Here is a 12371-nt window from a genome sequence, read left to right as displayed (position 1 = left end):
AAAGTGGGCATTCAGAATTTTTTAGTAGTCTAGAAGTTACAGGATTATTCTAAGTCCGGTCATTATGGAGTTGAGTCCAAGAAGGTCTCTAAAAGAATTAGATGCTAATTTCTCTAAAGAAGCTGTAGATTTAAAAGAAAGGGAAAGCACAAAGAAAAAGGGCAAGAGTAGAATATCCTTAAGGAAGGAGAGAATAATCAACCTTGTTAGAAGTCCTGTGAGTGATTGTTTTGCCCAATTGAGCAAATTCTTCTGTAAGTTTATATGCTAACTTTCCATAGGAAAGTCGGCAAGCAAATCAGGAAACCACAAATGAGCCACATAAACTCTGCTGCAGGCTTGGAGATGAGCTGATTCAGAAAGAATGAAAACAAGAGGCCAAAGCTTATATAACCACGACTCTTCATTTTCTGTGTGTGTCTGTGGCAGTCTTACGGTGAATCCTGTTGTGAAGCAAAAGGTATAGAGAAATAACCTCATCTCCTCCTTTGGTCTTCTGGAAACCCAAAAGCCACCTCCTTGACGTGCGTGATGAGTAATCTAATTATTTTACACTCTAGGTTGCCTACCAGGAGAACAGATCTACAGGGAGAAAATGAAATCCTATGCTCTATTTGGGGTTATCAATTCTTTATGAATGATATCCTTGCCTTTAGTTAACCAGATCTGAGCTTTCATTGGGGATTCCTTTTGCCATCTTAAGATATGGTCAAAATATTTCTTTAGTGATTCAGAAATTTCTGAAAATTTTTCAGTGATTTCAGAAATTTCTGAAAAATATGGTTCACAGAAAGAAGTATGTTCCTTTAAGGAGGCAATAATAGCATTCCAAGGAAGAATAAGCATTGAGGAGAGCAAAAGCAGAACAAACTTTAGGAGTCTGAGCTAGAGAATGACATCCTAGGTTGAAAGTCAGGTGATAATTCTGTGCTATACTCTTAAATAGAAACTGTAGGAAAAAATATTCCAAAACTTCCCTTAGTAAGTTCTAATGTTTCTGATCATTAGAATTGAGACTTCCTATAATATCCATTTTAGATCTCTCCTCCTGAAATTTTAGTCTATTTCTCTACTATAGCCTCAGAGGAAATAAGGAAGAATTATTCAGTAAGAATAGAATGGGAAACTCAATGACTTGTCTTAAAAGGAATTTGGACTTGGAATGGTCACCTATACATTTTTCTGTGCCAAACTCTATACAGAAAACATATGAGTGAACAAATTACACATAGATGAACAGGCCTGGAAGTAACTCTCTCTCCAGCCAGAACATATTTCCACAGAATCCAGCAGGTATTCTACTACACGGAGGCTCCATAAAACAGTGCCTCAGCTTACCTAGGATATTAAACTTTGAAAAAAATGAAGGGGATTTGAAATTGAGCAGTGGCAGCAGGAGCCCTATGAGATAAAGGGGCACTGTCTTTGACTTATTCCACCACTTTTCAAACTGTTGGAGTCCCGTGTCATTGGCGTAGAAAATCATAGAGCCATTGTCAGGATGGCCGCCATTCCCAGCACTTGGACAAATCACTGCAATAGGAAAGCATCAGATTAGAGAAAACCACAAAGAACAGAAAATGACAACCTCCAGAGACTGACACTTGCTCTATCAACCTCAACTTTTACCATGAATACTAAGTTTCTCTTTTCTGGAAAAAATTGAGGGTTAGAGTTAGATATATTAGAAACCTTTTACCTATAAATAATTAAAGAATGAAGAATGTTAGGAAGTTTTGAGGTATATCCTTAATTTCTACTTGAAACTATAAAAGTATCCCACCAAAAATCCTTTGGTTCCATTGCCAGAGAGAAAATATTGGGCTGGTTGGTGTTTAATCTTATGTATACAATAATATAAGAAATATATTCAGGGTAATGTACGTTATGCTAGTAACCCATACAAGGGTCAAAGAATAGGTTCCCTCTAACAATAAACAAAAGCTATATGTTTGGAATAAAAAGCGGATATCACTGAAACAACTGTCATGGTATTGCCAAAACCTAATTATTGCTTATAGTTTAAGAATCTTGAACTCCAGCAATTCAGAGTAATTATCCTGGAAGCTCATCACACTGTAGAGCAACCTAACAGCCCAGATGATATCCAGAGAACTGGGAAGTGAGTAAAATGTATTTTCCTAACATTGACCTACAAGTGGCAATTTCTTCTATAAGTAGATAGAATACAAATTGTTCTAACTATGTTTCTAATTTCATAATAGAAATAGCTCTTTGTAAAGAACTCTTAATGCTGGTGAAAAACACACTGAGCAACAATCATACTCATCACTAGTCAAAGTGAAAGTGATAGATAGATTGTAGGTTCTGTTTTTAATTTTATTCCGTCTTCATTATTTGGCATGCCACAAAGCCAAACAATTTCTTTCTTCTTCTTTCTTAGTCAGCATTTTAACATATGCTTTTTTCTTCTATGCTCTGGACCAAAGAAAATTAACTTGAATTTTTCTCATGCTAATAACAGTGGTAAAAAGCATAGGCTATGGAAGTAAATTGGCTGCAAAATGAATCTCGACTCTGTCACCTAATAGTTATACAACCTTGGGCAGGTCACTAACTTATGTGTGCGTTGGTTTCTACATCTAGAAAGATAACAGTATCTACCTTACAGAGTTGCTGTAAAACATTTAGAATAATGTTTGTACACAGTAAGTATCTAATTAATGTCAGCTATAATTTTTTGTATTAACTGAGAAGGATTGTTTCATACTCTTGCTATATAACACATTGGTAAAAATAAACATAAGAATAATCAAAAAGGGCTAGTATCAACATAAGATATCACTATGCAAAGTAAGCTAACTTTGCTGTTGTGCTCTACAAATCTTCAGTGCAATCGTGATATGTATGAACTCAATAATGAACTGACTTCCTGCTGGATATTAATAAACCAGTTTCATCAATTGATAACAGAATAGCTATAGTAATGAATTTCTCTTTAAGGCAGGATGTGATTTGGTCCTTTGAAAATTCTGAAGTAAGGGATAGGATGCAAAAGATATATTTTTAAATTGTACTAAAATGTTTTAGTATAATTATTCAAAGGTAGGGGTGTGTGTGTGTGTGTGTGTGTGTGTGTGTGTGTGTCCCCACAGAAATAAAAGCTAATACTTTGCTTATTCATTTTCTAGTCTTAACAAAGAGGTTAAATAGCTAAATTAAGGGACAAAGTAAGACAATAGATAGCAAACACTGGAATGAAAGTTTCACGAGGAGAAACTTTTGTCTGTTCATTATATACTTTAGAAAATTAAGATTTTTTGGGCCAAAACTTCAATTTATTTTTTCATATTTACTAATATCTGTTCATTACTAGGAAATTATTATTCTAAAGGATACATATTTGTGTATCTTAAATATTAGCAACTAAAGCAATAAATGTCTAAAACTAAGTTAACAAACTGAGAGCTATGCTTCTAGACCAAAACAAAGAGCAGTGATCTAGGTTCTTGAAAATATGTATTGATTATTCATAGGCAAATATGGATACTATAAATGTGAGCTACAATTGTGAATTGTATAATATGAACTAAATATTATTTAGCTCACATTAACACACTCTTTTGTGGAGTTGTTTTTTTTTTTTTTTAACACACTGATTGCTAACAATTCAATAGTGTCCCATTAACATAATAATGATTTTGCACTAGTCATTTACCTAAAATAAAGTCACAGGTCCTACCTTAAAACATTTGAAGCAAGGTGGGGAATAAAACACAGGTTAAACTTTAAATTCTGAACAACTTACCAGGGTTGCTATCATTGGTACTCAGTACAGCATCTGTGTCATTAATATGATGAATAACATCTAAAAATTAAGGAAAAATACAGCTTAATGAAGAATGAAACATACTAAATTGATCACCCTCTAAAGACTTAGCTATAAAAATCTTTTACGATCTTCTATGTGGCAACAGTAGCTAATACACTGAACCAAGACTACTCCATTGCTAACATGTCTTCACCTTCTTTAGCTTTTTCTACTGACAGGAATAATGTCATTGGCTTCACAGTCCCTTTGTGGAAAAATTTTACATGATTAAGGAATTTTAAAAAATCTACCCATAGGCTGAATTTAGTTAAAAGCCCTGGAATAAAGATAATGTGTACAATTTTCCCCCATACTTTCACTAATTTATAGAAGTATACTTAACATCTTACATAAACTTCTAAAGTCTGTAAAACCATTATAATGGCCATATTTATCTGCAAATTCATTTAAAGTTTTTACAAAGTATAGAACATGCTTTTATAGACCAAAGGCTCCATAGTAATTATTGCTTGCAAGTACCATTAAGTTATACTAAAGAAAGTAGCAAAGTAAAAAGCGTATGAAGATACTTGAGTATTCATAACATTCTATAGTGAATGAGAGAATAGGTAAAGGATGTGTTTTCTTGCTAGCCTAAGAGAATTTACTTTACTGGTATGATGTTAACCTTTTATAACCTTAATAAGCATTAATAAAAGTGTCTGATTAAAACTCAAATGAGATGGGAAAAATGTTGGATTAGATTTTAAAGTCATAAAATAAGTAAAAATATGTGAATTATTCACCTTCATTGTATGCTTCTCAAAATAGAATAAAAGAAGTAGTTTAGTGCTCTAGGTTTTTATAGTATCTCCAAAGGTTATTAGTGACTTAAGATTAGAAGTTATAAATCTTTATGTAATTCCTGATGCCAAGACTTACATAAGGCTTGTAAAGCCTAGATACCAAATATGCTGGGTTGAATAGTGTTTCCCCACTATTGTGTCCACCAGAAACTTTCGAATGTGACCTTAGTTGGAAATAGGGCTTTGCAGATATAATCAAGTTAAGATGAGGTCATACTGGATTCGGGTAGGCCCAATGTTCAAGGATTGGTAGATACATTGAGAGAAGACGGCCATATGAAGACAGAGGCAGTAATTGGAGTGATACAGTTACCAGCCAAGGAATGCCAAGAACTGCCAGCAATCAATCATAGAAGCTAGGAAGAGGCAAGGAAAGACTCTTCCCTAAAGGTTTCAGAGGGAACAGAGCTCTACTGACTCTTTGATTTTGGACTTCTAGTCTCCAGGACTGTGAAAAAATTAAGTTTCTCTTGTTTTAAGCCAAACAGTTATGGTAATTTATTACAGAAGTCGTAACACACCACGCTCAACAAGGCTAGGATAGTATGAGAAAGAAAAACTATAAGTTGATATCTTTTATGAAAAGATACAAAGATTCTAAATAAAATATTAGCTCTGCTCTTCCCAAAAGTAAACTGAATGCAGTAAAAAATTTAAAAAATATATAGCATGACTAATAAGTTATTTTAAGTTTTCCTGGAATATAAGAATGATTTAACTATTGCAGAGGTATTCATTCAATTCACCATATTAACAATTTGAAAGATAAAAGCTTATGACCATTTCAAGAGAAGTAGATTAAGCATTTGATAAAATCTAGCACACGTTAATAAAAACGCTTAAGAAAATAACAGGCAGGAACATCTTTAAATTACTAAAGGGTACAACCATTATCCCACAACGAAGTCTGTGATATGTATATAACATATTTACCACATTAATTTCCATTATTCTACTGTTTTTAATTTTAAACCCTAGTATTTTGAAAATAAGTGACTGAAATTTGTTTCCCTGAGATTCTGCACATCAAACTCTTTAGTAACAAATACCAATGAACTTCATAAACTCTGTTATACTAAAATTTTGTGGTAAAGATTGAAACAACACTTAAAATATCTGATGGAACTTAGTATTTTATATTAGAGAATTAGAAAAAATATTACTTATTCAAAAATTAGCTTTTGGAAATGAGCATACACATTATATTTGAGATCATAACCACAGAAAACAAACTGAATCTAGTATATTTTCCAAAATTACAAATACTACTTTTTACTTGATTTATCCTAAGTTTAGAATTTAAGGCTGAAATTAAAACGTTCCAGTAGTTATTGTATCTAAAAGTAACTGTGTGAAAGCATATGATATGGATACTTACTAAAAATAAACTTTCCAGTATTAAAAAGGAAATTAGACATAAGCACCCAATAAACTATCATTGCTCCAATGAGAGACACCAAGGAGAAAAGGAGGCTTGACCACTGCCCAAAGGAGCCAAAATAATATCTGCAGACATCTGGATATTCCCAGGTAGTGATATCCACTGATGCTAGATAAAAATAAAAGAAAAATAATAAAATTAGATATTAATCACATATTCCATATTCATAATTTGTTTTCCCCAAATTAACTCAAAATATTTAGTAAAAGATTATGGGTATTCCCAGATATTAGACCATATTATGAAACAACAGGAATGAAAACAAATACATAAAAAGAAATATAGGTCAATTAAATGGTACAGATAACACGAGAAACAGATTATAGTATCATAAAATTTTATAATTAATTGATAAAGTGATAAACCAAGGGTAGACAAAACTGTCAGTAAGGGACAGAAGCCAGTACCGAATAATATTTGGCATATTTAAATAACGATATGGAGAAAAGTTTTCTTGAGTCATACTTTATACCATGTGCCAATTTAAATTTTAGACAATTGAATTAAGAATTTAAAAATTAAGTAACAGAAAAGTTAGAAGACAGTGTAAAATTGGAACCTAAAAGGTTATTTTTTTTCTATCAACTGAACTACAGTGGAAAAGGTAGGCAAATATAAACAAACTCATATAATACAAAAGCCATTCAAATATTGCATGGGAAAGAAAATGACTAGAAATGATAGATAAAGAGTTAATGCCTACATCATATAAAGAATTTAGCAGGTCTATAAGAGCATCAAGGGACTTGTGAATAAAAGGAAAAGGAAATAAATAAATAATACAATTAAGAGAAAATATACCACTGCTTAGTAGAGACAGAAAAAAACTGAAGGCTAAGCCTGGTCTGTTGATTTACACTTGGTAGGATTCAATTAAATAATATATGTATATTTAAGTTCTAAACTATTTTAAAACAATCTAAAAAGGTATTTCCCTGATCCAGAATTTATAGAGATGAGTGGAGGATATATGTTGGCACAATTTTGAGAATTCAGTACACTTTTTCATATTTTTCTAGTTATAATTTCTACTTTTAGGAGATTCCAACATTTAGGCCTTTGAGTAAGGATAGGTTAAAACAAGCCACCATTAACGGATAAGAATCATAAATTCTCAATTTAGTTCTGGCTAAGGCCTTAATTTAAAAATGACTTTTAAAAATTATTCTTATGAGAAAATTAACACCAAAGTGAGTGCATTCTGCAAAGAACTCCCAGCCTCTCTGAACTTCAAAGGCAGTCATTATCAGTTTAGCCTAATGCTATGAAATAGAGAAGTAAATCTTCAGGCACAAAATAGATAGTTAACACACACGAGGAATGTACACATTAGTGCTCTACCTTAATAAGGAAATACTTATTAATATTAATTCATTTCCACTGTAGCAAATTCTTACATATCATAGCTCGTGATTTTACTACTCTGTAGCAGCAATAAAGTGTTAAAAGGCCCATCAGCATGATGATACACATTCCAGTAGTAAATCCAGCCTGTTTAAAAATAAAAATATAGAACAACATATATCATCATGTTAGAATAAACTCACATGTATCATATTATGCTACCCTAAACGATTATGATAAAAACCCGACAACTAATATAAATATAATCATCTGTTTTCTTTAATGAATTTTATGTAGATTTATTAAAATGTCTTATAGGACTCACAAAATAAAAAGAAAAAAGTTCAGGGAAAAATATGCTGAGAACTTATATTACCTGTTTTATGCCCCAAGGAATACTTAGTATAGATGTTCCCATCATGGTATTCCAAATCATAAAACTGAAAACACAGAGCAATAGCAGTAAAAATATAAAGTTTGACTCTTTAAACATTTTCATTAAGACAAAAATTAAAATAATCAGTAATATTCATTTACATATAGTTTAAGTTATACTCCCCAAAGTAGTTTTACTTACATGGTTACTAAACTGGTATTTTTACCATATCCTTCAGCATAACCTTGAAGTTTATAAGCAGAACCCAATGGACTATATACATAGCACTCTTCTGGAGCTGGAACTACATGATCTGGGGCAATCTGGTAAAAAAAAAAAAAAGAAAAAAAAAAGAAACATAAAAAATTTTAGAACCTGTAAAAGTGCAAAATAGGATATTTTCTATATATCTGAGTACCTGACTCTAGACGTATTTCTAAATATCATGAAGAAATAACAGTATGCATCCCTGATTAACAAATATTAAAATTGTTTTTTAAATGTAGTAGAAGATCTAAAGGAGCAAGAATTTAAGGACTATAAACAATGAACTGTTCATCTGAAATGAGAATGAATTCCTAGAATATGCAACTATTAAAATATTTTTCTTTTCATTTTTATGAGAAAGGAGGAAGAAGAGCCAGCAAAGACTGAGATTAAAGAATTCTAGATGGAGGAGACTTGGGGAATTTCAAGAACCAAGTGGTCACGGAACTCCTAAGCGATGGTGGTTTTAGCAGAGGCAGGCAGGGAACTCAAACAATAAAGAAGTAAGGAGTCAATATGAGGTAAAGGAAGGAATAATAAATGTAGACTATTCTTTTTAAATGCTTTGGTAGAAGAAAAAGGTGAGCTAAAGTGGCCAAAGGAAAAGGCACAGAAGGATTATTAAAGATGGAAGATGTAAACGAAAGAGAAGGAGCCAATAGAGGCTGAGGACATATATATAGAGAGGATGACTAAATAGATACATGTTTCTTATATGCATAGCTTCCATCTCCCCTCCATATATTTCTTTCTAATTCTATCTCCCTATTTTGAAGGGAAAAAATATAGTCTCCGGATGGAATTCTGCCCATCTCCCTGAGAATAGTTACTTTGAAAATATGTAGTCCCTACATACAGTAGTTAAAGACATAGGAGATCACTCACATAAATCACAATCTTTTATATTTAGTACCTACCACACAAATCTACAACTCTGCCAGGTTTAGCATTCAAGAAATACAATAATATACAGCCCCTAATTTAAAGAAGCTTAAATTCTAATTGGAAGACATATGAAACAATTAGACAGGGCTATAAGACAGAATAAAAATTAGGTGTTCAACTCTGTGGTATACCATATCACAAGAATGATGAAAAAAATAATGGGACTGGAACAGTTGGAGAAGACTTCAAGGAAGTGATGGAACATTAGGTCTCAGTACGTAGACAGGATATGGACTGGTGCACAAAAGAAAACTTGTTAAATCCTTCTCTCTTTATGCATATGATTGGTGGTATCTTGTGGGTAAAAGATGTCTCAAATGTTATGCCATGATAAACCATGATAGCTACCAAAGCAAGTTCAGAAAAAGTGAAAATCAAAAGTTATGAGAGGTAGGACTAGAAGCTGGAGGATAAGAAGTGGCAAATTCTTAAGAGATACAGAAAAATTGGAGGATTGAATCCCACATTCTGACAGTGGTCTAGAGCAGTGTTTTTCAAACTTGAAGTTTCCTTTGATTTACTCATGGATCTTGTTAAAATACAGATTTTGATTCAGTAGGTATGAAGAAAGAACTGAGATTCTGCATTTTTAACAAGCTCTCAGTGATGCTGATACTGCTGGCTATGCAGGACACACTTTTATTAGCAAAGATCTATGAGACGTTGGCAGCCAAATAATTTTCTTCCCTTCTCCATTTTAGAATAAAAATATTAAGGTAAATAGGGAAATTTTTAGAAGTAAAAAGGTATTACTCTGTAAAGACCTGAGATCAGCAGTTCCATTTGTTCTTCCCTTAAAAATCTTTTTTTTTTAAAAAATAATAATACTTTTGGGACTCTCAAAAAATGATGTGGATGTATAAGCATATTCATATCACATTGTTAATTTTAGATTGCTGTTTATATGCTTTGATATACTAGTGTGATCTCACAGTCAGTTAACAAAAGGGATTCAAACAAAAAGGGATTGAGCTTGGGGTACAAAGCTGACTTATATTTCAGGCAAATACCATGCAATCAGGCCTAGACTGGCCCAACTGGTATCTCTGAAGTTTGCTTCCATAAGCAGAGAGAGCCTCTAGATCTAAAGTGGGTCTGAAGATACTGGATTACTTCTAACTCCCAGAGGGCTTAGATAATTGTTATGAAACTAAGACTTAACTACAACTACCAATGTAAAGGCCTAAGGGAGGAAAAAGTGAAAAAAACTGGTGAAATAATTATCCCACCCAGAATATTTTGGAAGTCCCTTCTTGGGCTATATGAAAGAAGATCTTTATACTTCATGTTGCTTAAAATGAGATATCTATGTTCAAGTGACTAGTGCAATCCTTGCCCCCTTAGTAAATATCTAAAGAATGTTGGTTCCCGTTTCCCTTTTTATTATTACCTATAAGAAAGTGATTATCTTTTCTCCCAGAATGTTTCCATTGTTCTTTATGCTTTCAAGTTTCTGAATATCTCATATGTGATAATTTTATAAGCAACCAAATTACTTATAATATTTTTGATCCTAAAATAATAATACAGATTTTAGAAGATCAAGAGTCAACCAACTATTGCCTGTGGGCCAAATCTGGCCTCCAACCTGATTTTTTAAAGTCCCTCTGCTAAGAATGATTTTTATATTTTTAATGTATAAAACAAAAGTGAAGAATAATATGTAATAATATGTAATAATAATCTGTAGCCTGCAAAGCCTAGAATGTTTAGTATCTACCCTTTGTCTCTTGTTTTTGATATACAAAAGGACATTGCTAAATAGGAAAATATTATTTGTATGTATACACACACACACACACACACACACACACACACACACACATATACATACATACATGTATATCTTAGTTTACTACTCCTGAAGAAAATTCCTTCATTTTTCCCTTGTAGTTTCAAACTGAAAAATTGAACAGACTAACCAGAACCTATTATTATTTATATTAATCAATGACCTAAACTACTTCAAAAGTAGTTTATCTTCCTCAAAGCTTTTAGGATTGGGATTAGCAGAATTTAATCCAACAAATTTCTAGATTTGTTTTCAACATAGAGAGATTATTTCAAATCTCTCTATGCTAGCCTAGGTAAGAATGGACTAACCTGAAAAGTAGGACATGTATTACTGTCTTTGACTTTCCACGATGCCATCATCCTTGGAACATGGCCAGCAAATAGTTCAACTTCTGGGAGTTACCCTGGCTCATGCTGTTCACTGCTCATTTCAACTTAACCTCAGATAATTAGTAATGCTTTGCCCCTTACCAGTGCCTTGTCTGCAGGAGCGGTGAGCCGGCTGTAGTAATGAATCCTCTTGTTCATGGCAGAGGCATGGTCGCTAACCTTCTGAATGACTTCATTCACACTGACGATGTTTGTGGGCTCTATATAGAATGGCCTAGGGAAGGGAATATACACTTGACAATGAATATTCAGCCAGAAATTCTGGAAGTCAGTCATTGAAGAAAATAACTTCTTGTCCTACATTAGAAATGGGATGTACCAAGGCAAGGCATTCACTTCTCACTTTTAGTGAGAAAAGAAAATGTCACAAAAGAAGTATTATTTAATCCACAGAATAAAGCTTTTATCCCACAATACTATAATTTTAAACACACTTTTTTTAAACTTAAGGAATTTAGCAATAAAGGAGATGCAACAGAAAGAGCTTCAATCAGTTATTTAAAAGAAATATAGCAGCTGTCAATTTTCAACAATAAAAGACACAACTTTAAATATTCTCTCAAAAAGCTTTTGGCACTAAATCAAAGAAAACATAGAGAAAAATGTTCCTCTACTAAAGAGTGTCTATTTCTTCTTTATGGGTCAAAATTACTTCCTATGATAAATAGAATTCCTATTTCTTGGTTCATGTACTAAGGATTAGTGATCTCAACCATGTCCCTTGTGCAGTTTATCCAAAGTACTATCAAATGGAACATCAAGACACTAGAGATATTTTAGCCTTATTGTACTTTTCTTGGATTCCAGTGATATACCCTATTATGCTATTTATGTATATGCTTCCTTCTCATACCTGTGTCCCAATCAACTGCAGATTCTGGTTTTCAATCATCATTTTCAGTTATTAACCCCTACAATTCCTAACTGAAACTCCCTCCATTTGCTTTCTAACCTTCCAGTAACACACTATCCAAAACAGAAAGACCAGGCAAAGTGGCATGGAAGGACTACATTCCCCTGCTGATTCTCAGATCCTTTGTCAGAAATGATTCTGTACCTCAAAATGTATATAATTGGCTATTTTGGATTATACACATCCAAATAATGAAGGAAAAAAAGGCCAGGAAATTTATCATTGGTTCCATATTACTCCTCTACACAGTTCTGAAAGAAGCT

General features: G+C 32.8%; 1 protein-coding gene across 1 annotated transcript in view; it reads right to left on the bottom strand.

Moving 5' to 3' along the window:
• Nucleotides 1-1222: 1222 nt before the first annotated feature.
• Nucleotides 1223-12371, bottom strand: part of LOC105299369 (sodium-coupled neutral amino acid transporter 9-like) — a 29573-nt gene continuing 18424 nt past the window's right edge. Inside the window, exons 3-9 of the mRNA XM_023537188.1 lie at nt 11277-11409; nt 8001-8122; nt 7800-7863; nt 7477-7570; nt 6017-6187; nt 3770-3829; nt 1223-1533 (exon numbers count right to left, since the gene is read on the bottom strand). Coding sequence (XP_023392956.1) covers nt 1223-1533; nt 3770-3829; nt 6017-6187; nt 7477-7570; nt 7800-7863; nt 8001-8122; nt 11277-11409 — 955 coding nt within the window. The remainder of the gene's footprint in view (nt 1534-3769; nt 3830-6016; nt 6188-7476; nt 7571-7799; nt 7864-8000; nt 8123-11276; nt 11410-12371) is intronic.

The sequence above is a fragment of the Pteropus vampyrus genome, unplaced genomic scaffold, assembly GCF_000151845.1.
Source record: "Pteropus vampyrus isolate Shadow unplaced genomic scaffold, Pvam_2.0 Scaffold181, whole genome shotgun sequence".
In the NCBI taxonomy this organism is placed as follows: Eukaryota; Metazoa; Chordata; class Mammalia; order Chiroptera; family Pteropodidae; genus Pteropus; species Pteropus vampyrus.
Note: the sequence above shows the minus strand (reverse complement) of the source record. Positions and strands in the feature narration are given on the sequence as shown.